We start from the raw sequence: 27,456 nt of genomic DNA, 5'->3' as shown, positions 1-27,456 counted from the left end.
GTACTCTATTTTAAGCTGAATATTAGAAAGCACCAGTTTTTCATTTTCCTTATTAACATATCTACAATTTATCAAATACTTACATTCCTTAGTGCATGCCTTATCAGGAAACACAGTCATGCAGAGAACAGCAGGGAAGCTTATGATAAATGAGTATAAGATAAAATAGCTACCTTGGAATTTTTCACATTTATTCTTTTAACTCCAATTTTTTATGCCACCCAACCCTCACAATACTTCCCCAAAAATAATACCAAAGGAAAACATTTGGGTGACATATAAAAAGACAATATTTTATTCAAACTTTCCTATAAGAAGTTAAACACAATGATCCCTAGTTGAAGTTATTACCAAAAATGTTAACATTATTTCACATATCCCTTTAGTGCCCAGATGAAGAAAACACTTATCTCAAGGCAAGAATAAGAATGAAAATTCTTACAGTAGGTTTACTTAAGTATACAGAGAAAACAATCTGTATAGGTTAGACATAAAATAGTAAATGACATACTAGTTTCCTACAGGTGATAAGAATCCCACTGATGTACGGGGTGGGGGAAAAGTAGGTTAGCAGTTGTGAGTATGTGAAACACAGTTTATTCTCGTATTATTATTTATTTATTATTGTATTATTTTCCATATGAACAACTGTAAACCTACTTTCACTCCACCTAGTATTAAAGTCTCCAAGAGCTCCCAAGACCTGGGGATCACTTTTCAACAATTATAAAACAGCCATAGCTAGCAACTCCCATAACTCACTGCCCCCTTTCCCCTTACTACTAAAAGAGAATGGAAACAAAATACAATTTCTACACTCCCAGGATGCTTGATAGTCTGCATCCGATGCTTGGATAAATAGAATATCAAAGCACCCCCACCAATACTATCTAAATAGGGAAACAGGAAAAATGGCTTTGGGTGAGGTATTTCAGTGTTTTTCTTCCCAGAATTATAAAAGACCTGGCTAAGAAGGAATCTCATTCCTACAAAGGAAAAGTAAATATGGTTTTTGACACAACAGTAGAACAAAGTGAAACATTCATGCATGTCTCCCACCTTCAATCTGACCACAAAAATAAAAGCACAGGGAGGGAACACTTTGGCATCTACTCTTGCTCTGGACGCCAATTTTCTCAGAAAAGCCAGGAACACTGCACTCCTCCTCTGCAGTGCAAGCAAGTTGCCACTTTTCCCCAAACCTGTGAAGAGCAGAGATCTCTGATCTCCCATCCCCTAACAGCAGGAATTACAAGTAGTGTCACTTGATTAATACAAAGGGGTGAATGTTTGGAGAATGGGTGATACAAATTTGTTAAGTTCCTACCGGTAATCTGAGTCTATATGTGGAAGGAGAGAAGCATGGGGTGTGGGGGAGGGCACTATCATTTCCCTGCTATTTTAAATTTGGAGTAAGTAGGAGTAGAGGGAATATATATGTTGTGGAGATGAGTGAGAATGGAACCCTAACATATGCAAAATATGCATACAAACATTGGAGCCCTGGATGCTGGCTATCTATATAAGTCATAAAACCTACTAATAACTTTGTGACAGTAAGGAAAAGAGGTAAATAAAACTACTCTTTTTTTTTTACCAAGCAAATAGCAAAATTATAAGTGAAGATAATATCTCCTTTCTATTTAGAAAATATGTAGAGAAACAGTAAATGCTGAAAACTTCAAGTAAATGCAGACACAGAGAAGTTACAAAATATGCAAAAACTTGTCACTCTCTCTCAGTCTACTCACAATTTACCTGAGCTGCAAATCACTCCCTGCTCCTCTAGGTGTTCTGAGTAGATTTATATTCTAATATCTATTGGAAGGTGAAAGACTACAATGAGGGAAAAGGCAAAGGGGAAATCAGGTGTGGGAATGAGGGAGTTGAAAGGTCTGGAAAATGACTGGTGGAAAAAAAGAAAGTGGTTAAGAACTGAGGAGTCCCAACCAGAGTGTCCACCTTTTAAGGGAGATGCCTCACCCCTGGGGGCCTGCTACATATAGAAAATATGTCTGAACATATAGAAAATACTTGATTTGAGTAAAGGAGGTGGAAAAAACAAATATATCATTACAGAATGCAGTGATATATAAACTCTAATACCCAATAAGTCATCTGTCTCTACTGCCTTTAAAAGCCTGCAGTGGCTTTGAAAGGTCCCAATAACAGAAGCTGCCTCTGCTTTGTCTGTAGGTGTCATCATCATGAACAACAAATACTGATATCTGGGCCTTTCAAAGCAGAGGAAAATGTTGCCAAAGGGACAATGATTCCAGCCTCTTAAGTTTGAATAGCCACAGACATTACTTACTGGGATCCCAAACAACAAATAACAGATTTTTTTTTTCAATTGTTTGCTAGATCTTCTCTGTGACTCAAGTTTGGCATTAACACTTGCACTCCAAAATGAGTTTCCCCACAAATAAAATCTGTTGGTATTGTTTGACACAAATAATACAAAGCATACATAGATCCATCCCTCAAGCTGCTGTCATGATTCTTGATAAGATCGACTCTACTGTCATCATCACTTTTTGCTTTGTTCCCTAGTTTGTAACCTTCACCAAAGATGCCTGCTTTTATAATTCAATCAGAATAATTTCACTCTCTTCTCCAAAGGGCCAATTATTTTTAGTTTTTTGATGCACAACAACATAAAAATATGTGGCTCTTAGGAGCTGCCTGTTTTTAAATAGTCCAGTAGTTTTGGTTTCCATTTAACAAGTTCCCAGATAACAAATGGAGAATAGGAAGAATCTTTACAAAGTCACGATGAGGGTTAAAATAAATTATCCCTTTTCACTGAGAGGTTCTCTTCAGGTTTTCTATCAGCACTACAGAGTCAGTTTCTTCTTTGGTTTGCTTCTCATAGATGTCATATTTCTTCCAGTGCTGGGAAAAAAGGAGAAAACATACACATGATGACTTTTCTTTTTTTTTTCAATTTTTTTATTTAATTATGTTTCAAGTACAGTTTTCTGTCTATTACTCCCATCCCATCCCACCCCCGTGCTCCCCCTCCCTCCCATTTCCACCCTCCTCAGTTGTTGTCCATGTATCCTTTATATATGTTCCTCTAAATCCCTCTCCTATTTCCCCTGAAACATGACTTTTCTAAATCATGTTCTTTCCCTGAGTACTCAAAGCCAATGCTTATTTTTAGCTTTGTGTGCATTGAACTACCAGCCTGTTATGTTTTTTAAAACTTTTGTTTCTTTTTTTAAAGATTTTATTTACTTATCTTAGAGGGGAAGGGAAGGAGAGAGAGAAAGACAGAGAAATATCAATGTATGGTTGCCTCTCATGCGTTCCCTGCCAGGAACCGGAAACTGGCCTGCAACCCAGGCCTGTGCCCTGACTGGGAATCAAACCGCAATACTCTGGTTCGCAGGCCCGCGCTCAATCCACTGAGCTACACCAGCCAGTAAGTGTATCTCTTATAGTAAAAGCCAACAACCTGGTCCTTGCCATCTTTACTTACAAATCAAAGAAAAGGATAAAACCTGAGCTCAGTCCCCTCATCTGCACAAGAAAGTTGTTAGACTAAACCAAGGTCTAGCAAACTATGGTCTAAGGGCCAAAGCCCATAGGCCACTTGTTTTGTTCATAAAGTTTTACTGGAACACAGCCACACACCCACTTGTTTCTGTATGGTCTATGGCTGATTTCATTCTACAATAGCAGAGTTGAGTTGCTGTGACAGAAGATCACCTCAGAAACGGAGACTAAGCTAGAAGGAATACAAGAACAAATAAACACAAAGGATAATACCTTAAAAGAAACAGAAGATAAAAAAGACTTTTTTAATAAAAAATAAATGAAGGTGATAAAAAGTATTCACGAGGATGTGGCAAATATCTAGAAAAAGAAAACCAGAGAACAGTATAAGTAAAATCTGTAAGTGGAGAAAATTTTACTGAACATTTTTTTAAAACTCTGAAACTACATACTGGAAGGGCATAAGACATACCTTGGAAAACTAACCCAGGATGACCAACAACATTGACATATTCTAGTAAAATTATTGGACTTTGAAAAAAATTTTTAAAAAGATCCTATTTATTTTTAGAGGAAGGGAAAGGGAGGGAGAAAGAGGAGAGAAACATCAATGTGAGAGAGAAATATCAATCGATCATGTCTCATAGGTGCCCCAACCAGGGACAGAACCTGTAACCCAGGCAATATGCCCTGAACTGGGAATCAAACCAGTGACCTCTCACTTTGTGAGACGATGCTCAACCAACTGAGCCACACCGGTCAGGGTGGGAAAAAAAATCTTTTAACAACCAGGTGAAAAACACCAAGTGTTTTAATACGAAAAGAAAATTATGTTTTCAGCAGACTTTGGCAACATTTTATGCCAGAAGAAAATGGAGGACACATTTAAGATACCCAACACAAGAATGTGTGAACCACAGACTTTATATCTAGCTAAAATGATTTATAATTATTAGCAGAGCAAACTCCATCAATGTGTAAACATTTTAGGAACAAAGGATTCATGTTGGTCCCATGAATCCTTTCTGAGAAAACTTTTAGAGCTTCAAACAACCAAAATGACTGGAGTGACATAAAGACATCTAGTAAGCATCAAATATATACCCACACAGATGAGGGCTATAAGGGACATCATATAATATATAATGACCTTCTGCACTGACAGTGTAGATACTGAACAACTTTTAAAATAGGGAGAGAATGGGGGAGAATGAAATGGAAAAATTATTCTTTTTTAATAATCATTAAAAATTACTTTATAAGTTGTCCAAAGCTCACAAATTCTTTTAGTTTCATCTATTTGTTTCCCACCTGTTGAAACCAAATAAAATGAAATATGAGCATTTTATTAAAACATTTTATATGATTGGTTAAAAGTGTGGAGTAGAGAATCAGAATGCCTGGGTGCAGATCTCAGCTCTGATACTTGTTGGTTAAGTTTGGATCCTACCACTGCTATGTACTAGCATGTTACACGTAATCCCCTAGTGCCTCATTTTCTTTATCTGTATAACTGAGATAATAACTACTGCAGAAGGGGACCAATTAATGAGTAAAGTGCCTCAAAAAGTGTTTGATACATAGTAAAAGTTCAGTAAGCATAACTATTATCATTATTGTTGGTATTGCTATTATTCCATTTACCAATCAAAGTATTTTCATTTCCTTTTTCCAAAACATTTTATGTATCCATTTTTAGACAGAGAGGAAGGGAGAAAGAGAAGCAGAGAAACATCAATGTGTGGCTGCTTCTTACATGCCCCCAACTGGAGACCTGGCCCACAATCCAGGCCTGACTGGAAATCAAACCAGCAACCTCCTGATTTGTGGGCCAGTACTCAATCCACGGAGCCACACCAGCCAGGGCCAGTATTTTCCTTTCTCTGCATTGTTCACCTAACATTAAATATGGTTATATCTGAGTGGTAGGATTAAGAGTTACTTTATTTTTCTCTTTTGATTATCTGTATTCCTGATTCCTCTATAATAAATATGTATTAACTTAAAAGAAAATGTTTTCATTTTTAAAAATACACCCTAAAGTGCTCACTTTGGCTGCACTTATACTAAAAATATACCTTAAACATTGTACTTTCATTGGTTTCTGGTCATGAGACCCAGTGCTTAGCTGTGTTGGACAGGAATAAAGCAATCTGTTTCAATGAGGTAAACACTGCAGCAGAAAATGCTTCTGAGGATACATTCATTTTTTCTATTGCCTTGTTTCTTTTCTGAAACTTGGACTACTCTCATTTTCACCCATCATCAGCATCATGGCCTTTTCCTGAACACTGCTTCTATCACTATGGGCATGTGAGGTAAAAGGAATAAATGGAAAGGCTCTGACCTATTCTTCCATGTTGTAAATTGCATGTCAGTCTAATTATGAAATCACTCATAGAAAAAAATAAATCCACAAAATTACCAGTTCACAATTCAATTCTCACATTCCTGGTTTTTTAAACAAGGTAATCAGCAACAGAATAGCGGCCAAAGATGAAAAATACCAGAGATGAAAAAAATCAGTGGTTAGGAAGCTAAAACAACTGACTTCAGGTGCAAGTAATCTAATCCTAGAAAAATAGTGTGTTATACAGGCTTTTATATTTTAAAGAAATAAACAAATCTCATAGTATAATGGAATATCAGTTCTCCATTGAAGAGTACTTTCAAGATTTGGTTATTTCCCACAGCAAATTTTCCATAGAAGTTAAGTGGGTTTCATGGACCTAAGCACCATGCAAAACACTGGCTCTCTGTATACAAGTGAACTGATTACAGGCCCCAGTCTTCATCAGCTCAACATTCACAGTAGGAAGTTGTAAAATATAAATTGAAGGTCCCATGCCTTAAAATCATTGCAGTTTCAAAAAGAACTGTTGAATGTGGTGTGTGGAGGCTAATTTGGTACCATTTGATATGGCTAATAATCCAACCCTTCACTTTAAAAGTGGAGGTAAAGAATAAAACACGTTTCCTGCCTTTCTAGCCAAAACGTAATTTCAGAAACAAAGAGTCCAGTTGATGACCGGAAGCAGTACTTTATACAAAAGTGCCAGCTTATAAATGTAGATTAAATAATAGATGAGAAAAATCATCATTACACAACCTCTAATGAAATTAGGAATTCAACTGGCATAAAAACATTAACTGAAGAGTTGACAGAGTGCTTACATAACACCACACAAATTATCATCAGGTGGCAAGGGGGAAATAAGTTTAGATGGCAGGAGGGGTCAATCTTAGCCCCATTAATGGTGGGACAACTGGACAGTATCTGTCTCTTGACAATTGGGACAGTTGGGAAAAGTTTAAATATGGACTAAGTATTAGATGATATGAAGAAATGAATAATTCTTAAAGTGAGATCAAGCTGGTTTGACCATATAGGATAGCATTCTTAGTTTTTAGAGAGATATACTGAACTTTAAAAAATCAGCAATAGTTTAAGTCAACTCCAAGTTATAAAGCTGCTTTCCAATTGGGAATGCAAAACTGGCACAGTACTGAAAATATATTTGGTTTCCAAGAAGCAGAAAAACAATAAATAAATATTTTTTGGATGAAAAATAAACACAGATGCAAAGGAGAAGCAATCCCCTGTGTGCCCCCCTCCCAGTATGGCCAGCAGCCCAATTACTCACAGAGAAAGGGAAAACAGCAAAGGAACAGGAAGAAATGCTGGCAGCCAAAATGTTACTACAGTGATGAACAAAACACTTCAAAACACTAGAAACCTTAAGAAAAACTATGCAGAAGATTCAATTTATTTGTGGCCACACCTAAATAGACTTCTAAAGAAACACTATTGGCGTTTAAAAAGGACATGGATTATTCCTTTGGATTATGAGTCAGTAATGGGCTATAATGGCTTCTCATTTAGGTTCTACAATTATTTCTCTATGTACTAGTCCTTCAGAAATTTCTCTGTAAGCCCCAATGTCCCCATCTTTCAAATGAGGAGGCAGGACTAGAATCTAGAGTTTTGAAAATTTATAATTAAAGAAATGTAATTAACCATGTAAACCTCCACCTTATTACATGACTCTAGGGCCACATTCATTCTGTAATTTGATGATTTTAGAAATAAGAGGATTGCTGCCATGTAGAGAAAGATTTCTCATTTGGTTAAAAAGGAAACATGAAAATTTGTTCTATTACTCTATCCCTACTCTGGCATTTTTATTATACTTTCAGTATTTTAAAAAAGATTTTAGTTATTTATTTTAGAGAAGGGAAGGGAGGGAGAAAGAGAGGGAGAGAAACATCAGTGTGTTGTTGCCTCTCACACACCCCTACTGGGGACCGGGCCTACAACCCAGGCTTGTGCCCTGACTGGGAATCGAACTGGCGACCCTTTGCTTCACAGGCTGGTGCTCAATCCACTGAGCCACACCAACCAGGGCTATTAAACTTTTCGTTTTAAACACTGATTTTATTTAATGATCTGCAACCATCACAAACAAAAAATCAAATGCTTTTCATGGTCCACCTTGTTAGTATATCCACCTCACCAAATTATACCATTATCTGACTCACAGTGACAACGTATTATCCTCTAGACAGCAAACTGAAAAAAAGCAATTTTTCCTTTTCTGAGAAAGATAATTGATCTGATTTTGCTGTCAGTGTTACCATCATTCATTCTATCACCCAGGCTTGAAATCCTGATTTTTTTTTACTTTCTCTCCACCTTTCATGACCCCCACACAGTCATCAAGTCTAATGAGTCTCCTTCAATGTCTCTTGCATCAATTTCCTCTGCTACCACCCTGGTTCAAGTTCCTATCACCTCTCAGACTTGGATGACTACAATATTCTCTGTTCCCTTAATAACTTATGCAGGGCTTTTTATCATAAAAGTAACACATGCTCCCTATAAGCAATTTGGAAATTTCATAAAGGTAGAAACAGAGTGATATCAATTATCCAATGGGCCCAGAGATGATCCTTTTGACCCATTTCCAACCATTCATTGTTCTGCATAAACATTCATTCATTTTTTTAAATTAGGATTATAGCCCTGATTGGTGTGGCTCAGTGGGTTGGGCCACGTCATCCTGGAAACCAAAAGGCTGCTGGTTCAGTTTCCAGTCAGGGCACATGCCTGGGTTGCAGGTTCAGTCCTGGGTTGGAGCACCTTTGAGATGCAACTGATTGATGTTTCTCTAGTACATCAATGTTTCTCTCCCTCTCTTTCTCTATCCCCTGTCTCTAAGAAACAAATACAACATTTTAAAAAATCAGGATTATAATACATTATACATTTATGATATATTACTTTTATATCATGAATGTTTTATTATGACATTAAACATTTTGAAAACCTAACTTCTTAAAAACTACTTTCGCTTATTGATGTTTCATGGTTTCTAATTCTTCATGTTAAAAACAAATGTTGCATTGACCATTTTTGTGCCACTGTTAGATTATTCCCTTAAAATAGATCCCTAAATGTATAATTACAAGATCAAATATTCTCGCTACAATTTACCAAGTTGCTCTCCAGCAAGAATATATACCATTTTACAGACCCCTAGCAGTGCACAGAAGGTGCCAGCGCCTCACCCACTTGCTAACACAGCATATTATCATTTTTTAGAAATTTATTAGGGCTGGAAATTTATAGCTCATTAATGCTTTGGTTGGCATGCCTTGTGTGTGTTAGTGAATCCAAATGTGTTTTCACAGATATTGGGCATTTGTGTTATGGCACTTTGACTGGCCTTCATTCTGCTAAGAGGGGTAGTAAACTTCAAATGCCTTTTAGGGGCCTGAAACCACACTGGGAATTGGGAATGGTAGGGCCTGAGATGAACTGCCCAGTGTGCCCTACTCAAAATTCCAAAGTGAAAAAAGAAAATACACCTTGATGCCCAAATAAAACACCTATGGGGCAAATTTATGACTAGGTTCCCAGTGTGCTACAAGCTAATGCCTCCCCTCTTTAATTAGAATTTAATCTCCCCTCCTATTGTCAGAATAGCATTCCTATTATTTTCCTATATAAATTCAGCCATAATGTGATCTTTTTGTCAGAATTCCTCTCTCCCAACTTTCTATTTCTATCATACAGAAGTCTTCAAAGGGGGTAAGGTGCTTGAGGTGTGCATTCTCTCTTACAAAAGGCAATACAGCATAGCGGAAAGAAATAATTCTAGAATCAGACAGTCCTGTGTCAAATCCCATGTAACCACCTACTAGCCTTGCTGATGCTCCATTTCCTCATTTGTAAAATGGTACTAACAGCCCCGGCTGGTGTGGCTCAGTAGATTGAGTGCCAGCCTGCAAACCAAAGGGCTGCCAGTTCAATTCCCAAGCAAGCTACATGCCTGGGTTGTGGGCCAGGTCCACAGTAGAGGGTGCATGAGAGGCAACCACACATTGATGTTTCTCTCTCTTTCCCTCCTTTCCCCTTTCTCTAAAAATAAATACATAGACATCCAGACAAAACATCCAGCCATAATAGAGGCATAATTAGATATGTTCTGCTTTCTTGCACAACCAACAGAAGGACAACAGCAAATTTAAACACAAAAAACAACCACAATTGCCAGAAAACCAATCTGTATGGAAGTCCAACAACCAAGGAGTTAAGGGAGAAATATTCATCTAGACCAGTAGGAGGGAGAGAGACAGGCAGCCAGTGGGGAGAGGATGTGCTGCAAGGTGACAGGCCTGGCTGGTTCAGATGGCAGCTAGCACACTTGTCAGACCCACATTCATGCGCAGATAATCTGGGAGGAAGAACTGAGAAGCAAAACAGACAACACAATCTATGGTTCCAGCACAGTGAAATAAATTCTCTAAACTTCTGGCTGTAAAAATCTGTGGGGTTGCAGCAGTGGGAGAAAATCTCAGCCTTACAGGAAAGTTCGTTGGAGAGACCCACAGGGTCCTAGAACATACACAAGCCTACCAGCCAGGGAATCAGCACCAGAAGGACCCAACTTGCTTGTGGGTAGTAGGGGAAGTGACCGAAAATGGGGTGAGAGCCGAGCAAGCAGCATTGTTCCCTCTCTGACTCCCCCTCCACATACAGCATCACAACACAGTAAACTGGGTTGCTCTACTCTGGCAAATTCCTAAGGCTCCACATCTTACGAAGAAACAGCTATGCTGAGACAAAAAAAAAAAAATATGACCCTAATGGTCAAAATTCCCCCAAAAGAACTAAGTGATTAAGAGAAAGCCAACCTATCAGATGCAGAGTTTAAAACACTGGTAATCAGGATGCTCACAGAAATGGTGGAGTGTAGTCACAAAATAGAGGAAAAAGTGAAGGCTATGCAAAGTGAAATAAGGAAAAATATACAGGGAACCAACAGTGACAGGAAGGAAACTGGGACTCAAATCAATGATTTGGAGCAGAAGGAAGAAATAAACTTTCAACCAGAACAGAATAAAAAACAAGAATTCAAAAAAATGATGAGAGGCTTAGGCACCTCCGGGACAACTTTAAAGGTTCCAACATCTGAATCATAGGGGTGCCAGAAGGAGAAGAGGAAGAGCAAGAAATTGAAAACTTATTAGAAAATATAAAGAAGGAGAACTTTCTCAATCTGGTGAAGAAAACAGACTTCCAGGAAGCTCAAAGAATCCCAAAGAAATAGATCCCAAGGAGGAACACACCAAAACACATCATAATTAAATGACCCAAGATTAAAGATAAAGAGAGAATCTTAAAAGCAGTAAGAGAAATGAGATAGTTACCTACAAAGGAGTTCCCATAAGATTATCAGCTGATTTCTCAAAAGAAACCTTGCAGGCAAGGGGCTGGGAAGAAGCATTCCAAGTCATGAAAGGCAAGGACCTCCATCCAAGATTTCTATCCAGCAAAGCTTTCATTTAGAATGGAAGGGCAGATAAAGTGCTTCTCAGATAAGGTCAAGTTCAAGGAGTTCATCATCACCAAGCCCTTATCATATGAAATGTTAAAGGGAGTCATCTAAGAAATAGAAGATCAAAAACTACGAATGGTAAAATGACAACCAGCTCACGACTATCAACAACTGAACCTAAAAAAAAAACAACAACAAACTAAAACAAACTAAGGAAACAACTAGAACGGAAGAGAACCACAGAAATGGAGATCATATGGAGGGTTATCAGCAGGGGGAATGGGGGAGAAGGTACAGGGTATAAGAAGTATAAATGGTAGGTACAAAATAGATAGGGGGAGGTTAAGAATAGTATGGGAAATGGAGAAGCCAAAGAACTTATATGTATGACCTGCAGACATGAACTAAGGGTTGGGGGGGGGATGCTGGTGGGGGTGGGGGTGCAGGGCAGAGGGGGGATAAAAAGGAGAAAAGAATGGGACAACTGTAATAGCATAATCAATACAAATATTCTTCAAAAATAAAAATAAATAGCCCTGGCTGGTGTAGCTCAGTGGATTGAGCACAGGCTGCAAATCAAAGGATCACTGGTTCGATTCCCAGTCAGGGCACATGCCTGGGTTGCAGGCCACGTCCCCCATGGGGGCCACATAAGAGGCAACCACACATTGATGTTTCTCCTCCTGTCTTTCTCCCTTCCCTTCCCTTCTCTCTAAAAATCAATCAATTAATTAATTAATTAAAAGAAAATTTTAAATAAATAAATAAAATCTTTTAAACAGTTTTTTAAAATGGTACTAACAGCACCTACTCCACAGGGTGTTTGTGAGCATTCCAGTAAGGGCATATCAGAAAAGCACTTAGTACACTGCCTGGCACATAGTAGACTTTTAAGACCTGGTTGGAGTCGTTGTTAGAGTACTTGCACAATTCCCAACCTCCAGGATTTATCACAGTAGCTGGTGAAATGAAGAAAGAGATGGGGGAGTAATCCGAAGGCAAATATCTATAACAATGATTTTCAAAATCTGGTCTACATACTATATTCCCAGGATTGGAATCATCTGTGGGCCCTTGGCAAATACGCAGATTCCAGACTTGCTAAATCAGAATTTCTAGAGCTAGGGCCCAGGATTCTATACTGTTGCAAATACCCTAGGTGATTGTAACTCAACTAAAGTTGAAGCACCACTGGTTGCCATATTCACCTCAGTTACTGTGTGCAATCTCTTCCTCAGATAGCTGACTTCTAGACCTACCTTGACCTACCTGCCTGGTAGTGCCCTATTCCTCAGGGTCTGGCAAAGTTATCCACTGTCTGCTAGCATTATTTGGTGTAAAAGTGATCCAAATGAAGTGTCCTTAGCCAGCATGTCAGCCTCCCTGCCTTACTTCCCTAGTTACATATCATCGCTGCCACTGTGAATCACTCATTATTACAAGAATTGTTTGGAGACTAAAGATAAATGGAAAGTATTATCAATAGTAATACAAATCACTAATGCTTACTAAAGATCTATAATATGTCAGGCACACTAAGTGGTTTTTATGCATGAAATAAATTTAATCCATATAACAATGCTATGAGGCAAGTGCTATTATTACCTCTCGCTTACAAATGGGAAAACTGAGGCATAGAAGGTTAAAGAAATTACTTCAGGTCAAAGAGATGGTAAATGACACAGCAGAGATTGGAATCCAGACAATCTGACTCCAGAGCCCAGGCTATTATCTACTGTGCTAAACTACTCCCCTCAATTAACTGCCCTATGCCTCATATTAATAATTTTAGATTATAAAATAATACCGATATTCACTTTATTTAATGTCTTCATTTTTTAATTTGGGTGAATGTATTGATTACAGAAACTTCAAATTCCTTTGTTCCCATAAGGTTTTAGGTTTCCCAGCTACAGATTCTAACATCAGAGTTTGTAACAAACTGTAACAGTTGGGGTGGGCTTGTTTTACTTCCATGCATTCAGAGGCCAGCTTTCCAGGCAATAACATGAACAAAATCTATTTCAATTATTTACCTACCTTTATAGCTCCCCAAATCAAGCTGCAAAAATTATTTCAAGGGTCAAAAGCCTTGCCTATTGGGCTAGTTTCATAACAGAGGCCCTTCCCCCACATGTTTGGATCAAATACGTCACCCACCCCAGAGAGAGAATGAAGCCAAGTGCTATGATAAAGTGTTCCGGAGATTTCTTGAATGTTATGCTTGGACTGAGATACATTTCCAATCAGTTCTTCTTCAATATTTTAGATAAAGTATAGTTCCAAAGAACCAATTTTGAAGGGTGATTCTGACACATGCTAAAACATGGATGAACCTTGAAAACAGTATGCTAAGTGGAAGGAGGCAGACACAGAAGGGCACACATATTGAAGGATTCCACTTACATGAGGTACCTAAATTAGGCAAATTCAGAGAAACAAAAAGTAGAATAGAGGTTACCAGGGGCTGAGGGTTATTGTTTAATGGGCCCAGTTTCTGTTTTGGAAGATGAAAAGTTCTGGAAATAGTGACAATGTTTGCATGGCATCATAAATGTACTTAATGCCATTAAACTGCACCCTTAAAACGGTTAAAATGGTAAATTTTATGGTATGTATATTTTACCAAACTTAAAACAAATCCCATAGTTTCAAAAAATAAAACCCGATTTGGAATTTCATGGAGTCAGTGCTTACCAGGGTATCATCATTCTGGTCTCCAAACATTTCTTTAAAAATCTTGCCAGGATCAGGAATTGGAGGGAATATAATGATCTTGAGCCTTTAAGAAAACAGAAACATTTTTGATCAAATTTTTCACCCCATAGAACATCACACTTAAATACACCCATGTTAAAAGAAGGCTTGGAAAAAAGATACGGTAAAGAAGACATCTTTTTGTGATAGAGCAGTTGTAAAAAAATTCCTTTTTCATAAAAAAAGTTTCATGTATTGATTTTTTTTAGAAAGAGAGAAAAAAGAGAAAACACAGATTTGTTGTTCCACTTATCTGTGCATTCATTGGTTGCTTCTTATATGAGCCCTCCCTGGGGATCTAACCCACAACCTTAGCTTATTGGGACAATGCTCTAAGCAACTGAGCTCAGCCAGGGCAAGAAATTTCTAAAACAGGCTGAGAAATCAATGTCCAAAGAGGATAAAGTATGGGTGGAGTAAAGGGACCTTCAGGATAAGCACACTACCTATAACCTACTACCTAATTTTTTCCGTCTTTATTGAGATATAATTGACAAATTAAAAGAGTATAAATTTGGCCCTGATTAGCATAGCTCAGTTGGTTGGGTGTCGACCCACAAAGCAAAAGGTCGCCGGTTCAATTCCCCATCAGGGCACATGCCTGGGCTGTGGGTTTGGCCCCCAGGTGGATCGCATACAAGAGGCAACATATTGATGTTTCTCTGTCCCATCGATGTCTCTCTGCCTCTCTTTCTACCTCCTTTCACCTCTCTCTAAAAGTAAATAAAACCTTTCTAAAACTGTACATATTTGAAGCCTATGTATAATGCGATGTTTGATATATGTATGCATTGTGAAATGATCGCCACAGTCAATGTAATTTACACATCCATCATTTCATGTAGCTATGACTGTGTATGTGTGATACCCTACCATTTAATAATAATGCTTTAGTTACCACAGACCAGATGGGAGCTTGCTGTTTAGGGCTTTAAACTCATTTACATGCCAAGGACTTCTAAAATTCTATCTCCAGCCCAGATCTCTCTTAAACTCCAGATTCATGTATACAACTACCTACTTAATATTTCTACTTGGCTATCTAATAGGCATCTCAAATTTAGTGTGTTGGAAACTGAAGTTCTCACCTTTTTATTGAAACCAATTCTCCCAAATTTCTCTACCATAGTAAATAGCTCCAGCATTCACTCAGTTTGCTGAAGCCAAAAATCTGTTATGTTTGAGTCCTCACTTTCCCCTCCATATCGACAGAGAAGCAGCCATCAGCTGGTGCTATTCTACCTTCAAAATATATCTCACATCAGCCCAGTTCTTACCACCTCAATTGCCAACCACCTAGCCTAGGCTACTCTCATCTTTCCCTTCAAACACTGCAACACCTCCTAAACTAATCTGCCTGCTTCCATTCTTGCCTATTCTTCACTGAGCAACTATAGTGATCTTTTGTGGCAGTAAATAAGATCATGTCCCTCCCCTGCTTAAAACTCACCAATGTTTTCCCCTTATGCTTAGGATAAAAGCTCAATCCTGCCATGGCCTACATGATCCAGCCCATCCAACCTCTCCAGCCTCATCTCCTGTCACTTTCTCCCTCGCACACTCTACTCCAACAAGACATACGAAGTTCATCCCTGCCTTGGAAGCTTTGCACTTAGTCTTCCCTTGGCCTAGAATACTCTTTCTCTGAATAGGTAGCCTTTCTCCCCACACAACTTTATATTCACTAAGTGAAGTTGTAGTATTGATAATTTATATATATGTAAATCCCTCCCACTAGAATATAGATAGGGACTTTGCACTGTTCACTGCTGTCACGCCAGCGATGAGGATGGTGACTGGCACATAGATAGGCATTCAATAAATGTATGTATTTACTAAAGGAGCATACAATAACACCAGACTAGTCCCTATGGTGTGGCTCAGTGGATTGAGCGCTGGCCTGCAAACCAAAGTGTCACCGGTTTGATTCCCATACACGCCTGGGCTGCAGGCCAGGTCCCCATAGGGGGTACCTGAGAGGCAACTCCACATTGATGTTTCTCTCCCTCTCTTTCTCCCTCCCTTCCCCTCTGTCTAAAAATAAATGAATAAAATCGAAAAAAAGAAAGGAAAGCATTCTCGAGTTTTAATATACAGTATTAAATTTCTCAAATACCATATATTACAGACAACTTGGAGAAGCTCTCATTCCTGGGGCATTAAGTAGCAACCTGATTTGCATTCATACCAGACAGGTGATTTAATTAGCAATGGTCTACATTTCTAAAACTTCATTCTAACAGCTATCAACTAAGTATCAATAAATTAGGCATTTGAAAGAGTAGAGTGAGCACAGATTTTACCAATAATTCTAAACACATGCAAAGGGAGCAGGCCTGAGCAGAGCCCTGGGAAACTAATGTAACACTTTCCTCACCAGAAAATGTGTATAATAATATTGCTTTGCCATATCATAGTACCAAATGCCAGTTATAATCCAAATTCCTTTAACACACTGGGCAAACATCAAACACCCACATGGAGTAATAACCTTAGTAACTATGCTAGCACAAAGTGTCAAGCTTGCCTGAGCAGCTGCCTTACCTTTTTAGATAAAGCAGGAGGACTGTGATTGCACCTGCAACGATGATCGGAATGATGAGTAACATGGTTGTGTAGAATGTGGCATTGGTCTTGTTACCTGGAACATGAAAGCAAACAGAAAGATATGAGAAATCAAATCCTTTCAAAAATAAATCAAGCAACAGCTTTATTAGAGACTAGTGATATCACAGATATTTCTCCCCTCTACCTCAACCTATTTTTCAAAAGCCTTCAATTATCTTATTTTCTGTTATCTTTTTTTAAAGGTTTTATTTATTTATTTATTTGTAGAGGGGAAGGAGAGAGGGAGAGAAACATCAATATATGGTTGCCTTTTGTGCATCCCCTGCTGGTAGTTGGCCTGCAAGGAACCGGTTTGCAACCCAGGCATGTGCCCTGACTGGGAATCGAACCGCGATCGTCTGGTTCGCAGGCCTGCGCTCAATCCACTGAGCTACGCCAGCCAGGGCTCATTTTCTGTTATCTTAATACTGGGAGTGGGGGAGTCTTGCTCTGGTATCTAAAATTCCATGAATCAATGAATACCTTAAAAATTATCTGAAACCAAGATATCTTGACAGGTTTCAGAAACTATCAACAAATATGTTATGTCTGTTAATATGTCATCTGATTAACAGTGGCTATCTTTTCTTTATATACATATTTTTTTTATTGATTATACCATTACAGTTGTTCTATTCCCCCCTTCATTCCCCTCTACCCTCATACTCCCTCCCCCACCATTCTCCCCCCCTTAGTTTATAACCACTTGTTTCAAGTTCTTTAGGTTCTATATTTCCCCCACTATTCTTGCCCTCCCCCCATCAATTTTCTACCTACCGTCTATGCTATTTTCTGTACCTTCTCCCCCCTTCTCCCCCTCCCACTCCCCTGTTGCTAACCTTCCATGTGTTCTTCATTTCTGTGGTTGCACTCCTGATCTAGCTGTCCTCTTGGTTTGCTTTTGTTTTAGGTGTGGTTGTTAATAACTGTGAGTTTGCTGTCCTTTCACTGTTCATATTTTTCATCTTCTTTTTCTTATATAAGTCTCTTTAGCATTTCATAGAATAAGGGCTTGGTGATGATGAACTCCTTGAACTTGACCTTATCTGAGAAGCACTTTATCTGTCCTTCCATTCTAAATGAAAGCTTTGCTGGATAAAGCAATCTTGGCTGTAGGTCTTTAGATTTCATGACTTGGAATACTTCTTTCCAGCCCCTTCTTGCCTGTAAGGTCTCTTTTGAGAAATCTGCTGACAGTACTCCTTTGTAAGTGACTGTCCCCTTATCTCTTGCTGCTTCTAGGATTCTCTCCTTCATTTGAGTCTTGGCTAATGTAATGATGATGTGCCTTGGTGTGTTCCTTCTTGGGTCCAACTTCTTTGGGACTCTCTGAGCTTCCTGGATTTCCTGGAAGTCTATTTCCTTTGCCAGACTGGGGAAGTTCTCCTTTATTATTTGTTCAAATAAGTTTTCCACTTGTGGCTGCTTCTTTCCCCCTTCTGGTACCCCTATAATCCGGATGTTGGAACGTTTAAAGATGTCCTGGAGGTTCCTAAGCCTCTCCTCATTTTTTTGAATTCTCATTTCTTCATTCCTTTCTGGTTGGATGTTTCATTCTTCCTTCTGGTCCATTCCACTGATTTGAATCCCAGCTTCCTTTCCATCACTATTGCTTTCCTGTGCATCTCCCTTCATTTCAATTAGTTTAGCCTTCATATGTTCCTCTAATTTGTGACTATAATCAACCAGTTCTGTGAGCATCCTGATAAACAGTGTCTTGAACTGTGCATCTGAGAGGCTGGCAATCTCTTGGTCACTTAGAGTTATCAGCTCAGGGACTTTGAGTTCTTCTTACGCCATCTTTTGGGCTGTTCATGCCTGTTACATAGCAGGATCGGAGCCCTAGGTGCTCACCAGAGCAGGGCAACTCAGTCGCTGGGTTGTGACGCTGTATGTGGGGGCAGGGTCAAAGAGGAGCAATGGCGTCCCGTCTGCCACCTCCCGCCACCGCCGCCACAGGTGCCGCAGCTACCACCGTCACCGGGGCCCGCTCATTTCATCCCACTGCACACGAGTGTGCCACCGCTGTCAGCCCTCCACCACTGGGTTCGCCCCCTGGGGCCTGCACTGTCCGCCTCACTGTGTGCGAATGTGCGACTGCGGTCAGTCTGCCCTGCACCCCGACTGGGTCCGGGCTACTTGCGCGCCTAGGTCGGGGGATCTGTCCTGCCCGACCCTGCTCCGCTGCTGTCTCTGCCCCTCTTACCATCTTGGCTGAATAGTTCGTTGTTGTCGGACTTCTGTATAATTCAATTTTCTGTTCTTTGGCTGTGTCTTTGTTCTCCAAACCTTTGTTGTATTCAAACTTGGTTGTGGGAGAAGGCACAGTGTTTCCACCTATGCCTCCATCTTGGCAGAAGTCCCGGTATCAATCAATAAATAAAAATCCGGCAGCAGGCTGCCTGGTCTGGCCCAGTGGCTATCTTTTCTTATTGGTTACTTAATACTATTAGAACAACTAAAATCATCCTACCAACAACTACTACTACTACTATCCTTAACTGAGCACCTACTATATGTCTGGTACCATACAAGGTGCTTCTACATACTTATATCTATGCTATAGAGATAGATAATATTGTCTCCTATTTATACAGATGAGAAGGATAAGGCTCAGGGTGTTTTACTGACTTGTGCCTAAGGGTTTAGTAAGTGATGGAGCCAAGCCCCATATCTGGCACTGTCCAATTCCACAGTGTTTCATTAACTGCCTTGTTATACCTAAAACATGAAATTTCGTATGTCTATTTATTTTGCTTATGTTTTTCACAAGAGCATGAACATTTAGAAAGCCACATCATTGTTTTAGGTAGCCTCTAAGATGATCCCAAATGATATTCAGGAGACCCCTGCCTCCTGATATTCATACTCTTGTGTAATTGCTTGCCCTTGGGGGTGGGCTGGACTAAGTGGCTCATTTGTGAAGAACTGAACAGCAACAGTGATGAGATGTCATTTCCAAGATCAAGTTATAAAAATAATAAAAAAAGTTTAAAGTTATAAAAGATTGTGGTTTCCATATTGGGTGTTCTCTCATACTTTTTTTTTTTTGCTTGGATCACTCACTTGGGGAAGCCAGCTGCTACTATGTCCTGAGGTAGACTCTGTGGGGAGGTCTATGTGGCAAGAAACTGAAGAAGTTCTCTGTATTAATTTCCTAGAATTGCTGTAACAAATCACCATACCTTGGTTGGTTTAAAATAACAGAAATATATTCTCTCACAGTTCTGAAGTCTGAAAGTCCAAAATGAAGGTATCCACAGGGACATGCTCCCTCTGAAGGCTCTAGAGAAGACTCCCTCCTTGCCTGTTCCTAGTTTCTGGTGGTTCCCAGAATCCTTGGTTTTCCTTGGCCTGCAGCTGCAGCACTTCAATTTCTGCCTCTGTCTTCACGTAGTCTTCTTCCCTGTGTGTCTGTATGTCTCTGTATTTCTGTGTACCCTCTCTTCTTCAGTTTTTATATTATATTTTATTGATTATGCTATTACAGTTGTCCTGATCTTTCCCCCTTTGCCCCCCTCCACCCAGCACCCCCCACTCCCGCAGGCCATCCCCACACCATTGTTCATGTCCATGGGTTGTGCATATAAGTTCTTTGGCTACTGCATTTCCTATACTGTACTTTACATCCCCATGGCTATTCTGTAACTACCTATTTGTACTTTCTAATCCCCTCACCCCTTCCCCCATTCTCCCTCCCCCCACCCCCTGCCCATATCTGGCAACCTTCTAGTAACTAACTTCTTTTCTCTTGCTGCTTTTAAGAATCTCTCTGTCTTTAACCTTAGGCTTTTTAATTATGAAGTGTCTTGGAGTGGGCCTTTCTGCATCCATCATAATTGGGATTCTCTGTGCTTCCTGGACTTGCATGTCTATTTCCTTCACCAAATTAAGGAAGTTTTCTTTCATTATTTTTTCAAATAGATTTCCAATTTCTTGCTCTTTCTCTTCTGTTTCTGGCACCCCTATGATGTGATTGTTGGACCTCTTGAAATTGCCCCAGAGACTGCTTACACTATCCTCATGTTTTGGGACTCTTTTTCTTCTTGTTGTTCTGATTGGTTGTTTTTATGGGAGGTATTTACCCAGGCCAGTCAGCTGCAAGGATTGGCTGTGCCCACTGACCACCAACCTCCACCTTCTGTGGAGGATCAGCTCTGCAGGGGTAGGGTGGTGGTACTCCAATGTGGTCTGTAGTTGTCCACTGTCCCTGTGGTTTCCTGGTGGTGCAGGCCAAGGTCAGCCCCAACCTGGGTTTTCCCTGGGACCATTCTCCCTGAGCTATAAAGCAATCTGAGATGGCTGCTACTTGTGCTGGGCTTGTATATTTATTCTCAGGCTAAACCAAGCTGTGAATCTAGGCTGGCTGCTGCTAGTGCTGGGCCTGGGGCTCACTGAGGCCAGCTATTGCTTGTTTGATAGTATTTAGAAGCAAGACCAGCTATTCTTATGGAAAAACAGCTTGGGTGGGCCTGTAAGTTGGGTGGAGAAAAGCCTCTGGGGATTTCCAGGGTGGGTCAGTGCTAGCCAGGTTGATGGAGTCTCAGATATGGCACCAGCCTTTTGGCTCGGGGTTGGGGGAGGTTTTAGAAAAGGGACAATGGCCTCTGCTTGCCTTGATGGCAGACACTTCAGTTTCTTCCTGTATACTACTGGTGCCTTTCAAGCTGCTACCCTGATGCTGGAGCTCAGAGGGAGTGAGTCTGAGTAGCTGAGTCTGTGTGTGGGTTCTTTAAGAGGAACTGCTTGAGGCTTCATCAGTTTCTTCCCCTGACCTAATCCCAGCTGGGTTTTGCAGCCAGAAATTATGGGGACTTATCTTCCTGGCACTGGAACCCTGAGCTGGGGGCCCTGGTGTGGGTCTGGGGCTCCTCAATCCTGAGATACCCATCCCAATTTTTTAGCCATGTGGGTGTGGGACCAGCCTGTCCCACATCTGCACCCCTCCTATCAGTCTGGATGGATGTGGTTTCTTTAACTCTGTAGTTGTCAAACTTCTATTCAGCTTGATTTCTGATGTTCCTGAGTGGTGGTTGTTCTATATTTTAGTTGTGATTTTGATGTGGTTGTGTGAAGAGGTGAGCCATGTCTGCCTATGCCACCATCTTCCCTCTCTTCTTCTTATAAGAATACTAGTCATTGAATTTAGGGTCTACTCCAAGCCTCATCTCAACTTGATTATATCTGCAAAAACTCTTCCAAATAAGGTTGCATTCACAGGTACCAGGAGTTAGAACTTGAACATATCTCTTTGGAAGATACACTTGAGGCTCCCCAACAACCACATTAGTAGTGAGCTTGGAAGTAGACTAGCCTCAGTCAGGCCTTTAGATGCCACTCTAGTCTTCACTGATTGCTTGATTGTAACCTCACAAGAGAACTTGAGCCAGAGGTACCTAGATAAACTGTGCCCAGATTCCTGACACACAGAAAGAAACCGTGAGATGATAAATATGTGTTTTTAAAGCCACTATATTTGGGGGTGATTTGTTATACAATAGATAACTAATACAACCATGTCTGGCACATATCTTGTTCAGTTTCTCAATCAATAGGGAATCGACTACCTCAACAACCTGTTTATGACTGTTAGCTTGCTGATAGAAAGTCCTTAAGTTGGTCCTATTTTGCCCCATGGAGCCACAAAAGAGGCATGGAGGCTGTCTATTTCCTCCTCAAATGTTAATACCTCAAATGTTAGGATTCATCAATCATGACTCCCCAAGCTTATTTCATCAACTGTTCCTCAATTTTGAGACTCTTCAGCATCCTGGGTACCTTTCAAGATAGATTCCATTCTGTTGATTTGCCTCCTACAATGTGGTGCTCAGAATGAATACAACACACTTCTGATGTGGCCAGGACACTGCCCCACCCTGCAGCACTCCCTTGTTTCAGGTGCTGCATTATCACTGTTACCTATGATTGCATATGCCTTTAGGAACACTTAAGGGTCCAATGTTCAGTCACTTTGAGTTTACAGTCAAATAAAACCCTGTACCCCACCCTACAACATGCACATTCATAAACCACAGGTGTCTTCAATCCAATACTTGAGCCTGGCATGTAGCTTGTTCATCGTCTCAATTAATAAATTAAACTTATTTTTTCAAGTCTAGATACAGGTTTATCCCTATTAAATACCATCAAGGGTCACTGTTCTACTCTTGATTCTATCATCAGCACATAGCTTAGTATTCTGGCATTTCATAAAATGTAGATTTAATCATGCCTATCTTCTATATTTTTGTTCAGATTGTTAATAAAGATGGAGACAGGACAGAAGAGAAGATAACATCATTCAGATTGTAGATTTTCAAAGAACTATATATTGCAAATTAACCCAGAGTAATTTGACAGTAATGAAACAGAAAATGCATTTCAAGTGCAATACTTTCTGGCTGACATCAAGAATGCAGAATAGTCCTTTCCCCCACTCTATTTGCTGCTTCAGCATAGATTCCATGCATCAGCGGTTTCGATTTTAACAAAATCCTTTCCCCTTACCTATAGTCATCACTGTACTCCAATTACTCCAGAATTGGTTATCCTCATAGCAAAACGTATTTGTTTTTACTCTCATTCTGACCGTGTTCAAAGTATCAGGAGGAACACCAGGAACCCGGAAACAAATTGTACCCTTAGATATAAAGTAAAAAAGAAAGAAATATTAGCACTTTTTTTCTCTTTCTCTGGTTCTGAATTCTAAATATAATTATCACCCACATTCTGTATATGATTAAAACTTGGATTGTAATCCACATTAGTTGACTTTAAAACCCCTGGATAAAAATTGGCAATAACATAGAGAACAAAGTAGTTCATTTTTCTCAAAGCAGTTCAAATTTAGGCTATGCTCACCCTGTGCCATCCCCAATCACTCTTATGAGTTTAAGTCCAAATAGCTAAAGCTGAATTTACTGACCTCCAGGTTTCCCTCAACTTCTGAATTATCACACATGAGTTTTTCATCCTTGAAAATATAAAACATGAATAAATTAGAAATATTAAAAAGACCACATTTCACATCATTAACCATGTCTAACAAGGTTTCCTTTATCCCATTAAAACAGAACCAGGTGCAGTGAAAAAAATGTTTTTAAATTAAGTGGTGCTAGGTCGATTACATATCCATATGGGGAAAAATTCTTGACGCCCCCCTTACATTATTTACAAAGTCAATTCCAGAAAGACTGCACATCAAAATGTGAAAGTTAAAATAAGTGAACAAATAAATATGTAAACAAAGCAAGATTTTACATGAAAACATAAAACATCTTCATGACCTTGAAGCAAAAAAAAAAAAGATTTCTTAAATAGGACCAAAATAATATTAAGCATAAAGAAAAAACTTTTATAAAGTCATCTCTATTAAAATTAAAAACTTCAGATCATCAAAATATATCTTATTAAGGAAATAAAAGGTAAGATACAGAGTGAGAAGATATTTGCAATTTCTTACAAAAGACTTGCATATATATATATATGTTCTATAATATGTATTTACATTTATACATGATATATACACATATACATATATTCAAAAGTTCATAAGGGAAAGACAGACAATCAAATAGAAAAATTGGCAAAAGACTTGAATAGGCATTTCATAAGAAGATATTAAAATTGCCAGTAAACATAAAAAAGTGCTCAACTCCATTAATTATTAGGGAAATGAAAATTAAATTCACAAGATAACAATAAACACACTTACTAGAAAATACCAAATGTTGGTGATGACGTGAATAGTCTAGCACTCTCAATTTCCACTCTTAGTAGTGCAAATTGGCAAAGCTACTTGAGACAACTGATATTATTTCCTAGAGAGAATCAGATGTAACCCTACAACCTATATGTGCTCAACCAAGATGTATGCACGTGTATACTGAGACAAATATGAAAATGTTCATTGAAAACTCTACTCATAAGTCTCCAAACTGGAAACTATCCAAATGCCCATCAATGTGAGAATGGATAAATCACATGTGGTATATTGGCATAATGGAATGAATACAATGAGAATGAACCATTTATAGCTATGGGCAACAATATCAGTCAATCTTATAAATATAACACTGAATGAAAGAAAGCAGACATATAAAAAAGCTCCTATCCTCTGGTCCACTGTTGGTGGGATTGCAGACTGGTACAACCATTATGGAAAACAGTATGGAATTTTCTCAGAAAACTAAAAATGAACGTGCCTTTTGACCCAGCAATTCCACATTTAGAGGAACATATATAAAGGATACATGGACAACAACTGAGAAGGGTGGAAATGGGAGGGAGGCGGGGAGCACGGGGGTGGGATGGGATGGGAGTAATTGACAGAAAACTGTACTTGAAAAATAATTAAATAAAAATAAAAAATAAAATAAATAAAATAAAAAAAGCTTCTATCCTTTGTGACAGTGTGGATGGAACTGGAGAGCATGATGCTAAGCAAAATAAGCCAGGCAGTGAAAGACAAATACCACATGATCTCACCTTTAACAGAAACCTAATCAACAAAACAAATGAAAAATACAACCAAAGACACTGAAATAGAGAACAGGTTGACGGTGACCAGAGGGCAGGGGGAAGGGAATTTTAGGGGAAAAGGGGAAGGGTTTGCAGGAGCAATTATAGAGGTCACATGGACAATAATGAGGGGAGGGATGGAAACACGGGAGGGAGGTGGGAGGGCTGAGGGGTTGGGCTGGGGTGGGGGGAAAAGGCAGAAAACTGTACTTGAACAATTTAAAAAATGTAAAATTCTTTTTTTTAATTTTTAAAAAGTTTTAAAAAAGTGGAAGTGGGGAGGTATATGGGGCAGAGGAGAGTACCCTGGGCAGGGGGTGGGGGGAATGAGCAAAACTGTAATTGAATGACAATTAAAAAATTAAAATAAAAATAAAAAATAAAATAAAAATAAAAAATAAATTGCCTATAATTCATTTATATAACATTTAAAAAGAGTCAATAAAACAAATTCATGAGATTAAAAGTCAGAATAATAGCTGCTCATTGGGAGTGCAGTAACCAGAAAGGGTCACAAACAGAGCTTCTGGGGTACTGGTTATGTTAGTAAAAAATCACTGAACTCTATATAATGACATGCATTTTCTACATAGACTATACATCAATTACATGTTAAAAAAGAAAAGAGGAATCATTCTCTCTTATGGAGAATATATCCAAAATAAGTAGGTTACAGAAAAGAAAGTATAATATAAAATTTTATACCACACAATTTAAGTGACTTGCTGTCTGACATAAAGAGAATAATCAATTCCTGAAATGCAAATATTTCAAAATTGAGTAAAGAAACCAACACATGAAAATCTGTTGCTTAGTCTAACTTCTGGTCAACAGGTACATGAACATCACATGCTCAACATCACTATTCATCTTGGAAATGCAAATCAAAACCACAATGAGCTATCATCCAAAACCTGTTAGAAGGGCTAACGTAAAAAAATCAACAAATAACAAGCGTTGTTCAGGATGGGGAGAAAAGGGGAATTCCCACCAAAGCATTTGGTGGGAATGTAGACTGGTGCAGCCACCATGGAAAGCAGTATGGAGTCTCCTTTAAAAATTAAAAATAGATGTACCACACAATCATGTAATCTCACTTCTGTGTACATATTCAAAGGAAATGAAATCAGGATCTCAAAGAACTATCTGCATTTCTATGTTCATTGCAGCATTATTCACCATAGCCAAGATGTGGAAACAGCCTAAATATCCATCATTGGATGAACAGATAAAGAAGAGGTGGCACATATATACCACAAAATATTATCCCACCATGAGAAAGAAGTTAATACTGCCATTTGCAATAGCATGGATGACACTTAAGGGCATTGTGCTAAGTGAAGTCACACAGAAAGAGAAAGACAAATACTACATGTTCTCACTTTTTTTTAAATTGGAAAGTCAATATTAATTTATTATCAGAAGACTTAGTGAATTACATTGGCATGTGAGAAGAAATGCTTTTTTCCCCAATTTTTTATTTAATTATTTTTCAAGTACAGTTTTCTGTCTATTACTTCCATCCCATCTCACCCCCGTGCTTCCCCCTCCCTCCCATTTCCATCCTTCTCAGTTGTTGTCCATGTATCCTTTATATATGTTCCTCTAAATCCCTCCCCTATTTCCCCTGAAATTCCCTCCCCTCTCCCCTCTGGTCACTGTCAGCCTGTTCTCTATTTCAGTGTCTTTGGTTATATTTTTCTTGCTTGTTTGTTTTGTTGTTTAGCTTCCTGTTAAAAGTGAGATCATATGGTATTTGTCCTTCAACACTTGGCTTATTTCACTCAGCATAATACTTTCCAGTTCCATCCATGATGTTGCAAAAGGTAGGAGCTCCTTCTTTACATGTTCTAACTTTTATGTAAAATCTAAAAAAGTCAAATTCATAGAAGCAGAGAATAGAATGGTAGTTGCCAGAGGCTGGGGGATACAGAAAATAGAAAGATGTTGGTCAAAGGGCACAAAATTTCAATAATGACTTCTGGGGATCTAATGTGCAGCATGGGGACTATGGATAACAATACTGTATTGTATACTGGAAATTTGCTAAGAAAATAAATTTTAAGTGTTCTCACCACACCAAAAAGAAAAGATAACTGAGTGATGTGATGGATCTTAATGAAATTAATTGTGCATATCAACTCACAATGTATATGTATATTAAATCATCAGATTGTACATTTTAAAAATAATTACATGTACATCCTAAATACACACAATTTTTACTTGT

At 38.9% G+C, this 27,456-nt stretch overlaps 1 protein-coding gene across 2 annotated transcripts in view; it reads right to left on the bottom strand.

Annotated features, from left to right (window-relative positions):
• Window positions 1–272: 272 nt before the first annotated feature.
• Window positions 273–27,456, bottom strand: part of IL13RA1 (interleukin 13 receptor subunit alpha 1) — a 68,559-nt gene continuing 41,375 nt past the window's right edge. For both annotated transcript variants that reach the window (XM_037050188.1, XM_037050189.1), the window contains exons 7-11: window positions 23,632–23,679; window positions 23,214–23,346; window positions 16,644–16,740; window positions 14,040–14,124; window positions 273–2,895 (exon numbers count right to left, since the gene is read on the bottom strand). In XM_037050188.1, coding sequence (XP_036906083.1) covers window positions 2,803–2,895; window positions 14,040–14,124; window positions 16,644–16,740; window positions 23,214–23,346; window positions 23,632–23,679 — 456 coding nt within the window. In that variant the 3' untranslated portion in view covers window positions 273–2,802. The remainder of the gene's footprint in view (window positions 2,896–14,039; window positions 14,125–16,643; window positions 16,741–23,213; window positions 23,347–23,631; window positions 23,680–27,456) is intronic.

Source organism: Sturnira hondurensis, unplaced genomic scaffold (assembly GCF_014824575.4).
Source record: "Sturnira hondurensis isolate 20B ecotype Veracruz unplaced genomic scaffold, ASM1482457v3 Scaffold0006566, whole genome shotgun sequence".
In the NCBI taxonomy this organism is placed as follows: Eukaryota; Metazoa; Chordata; class Mammalia; order Chiroptera; family Phyllostomidae; genus Sturnira; species Sturnira hondurensis.
Note: the sequence above shows the minus strand (reverse complement) of the source record. Positions and strands in the feature narration are given on the sequence as shown.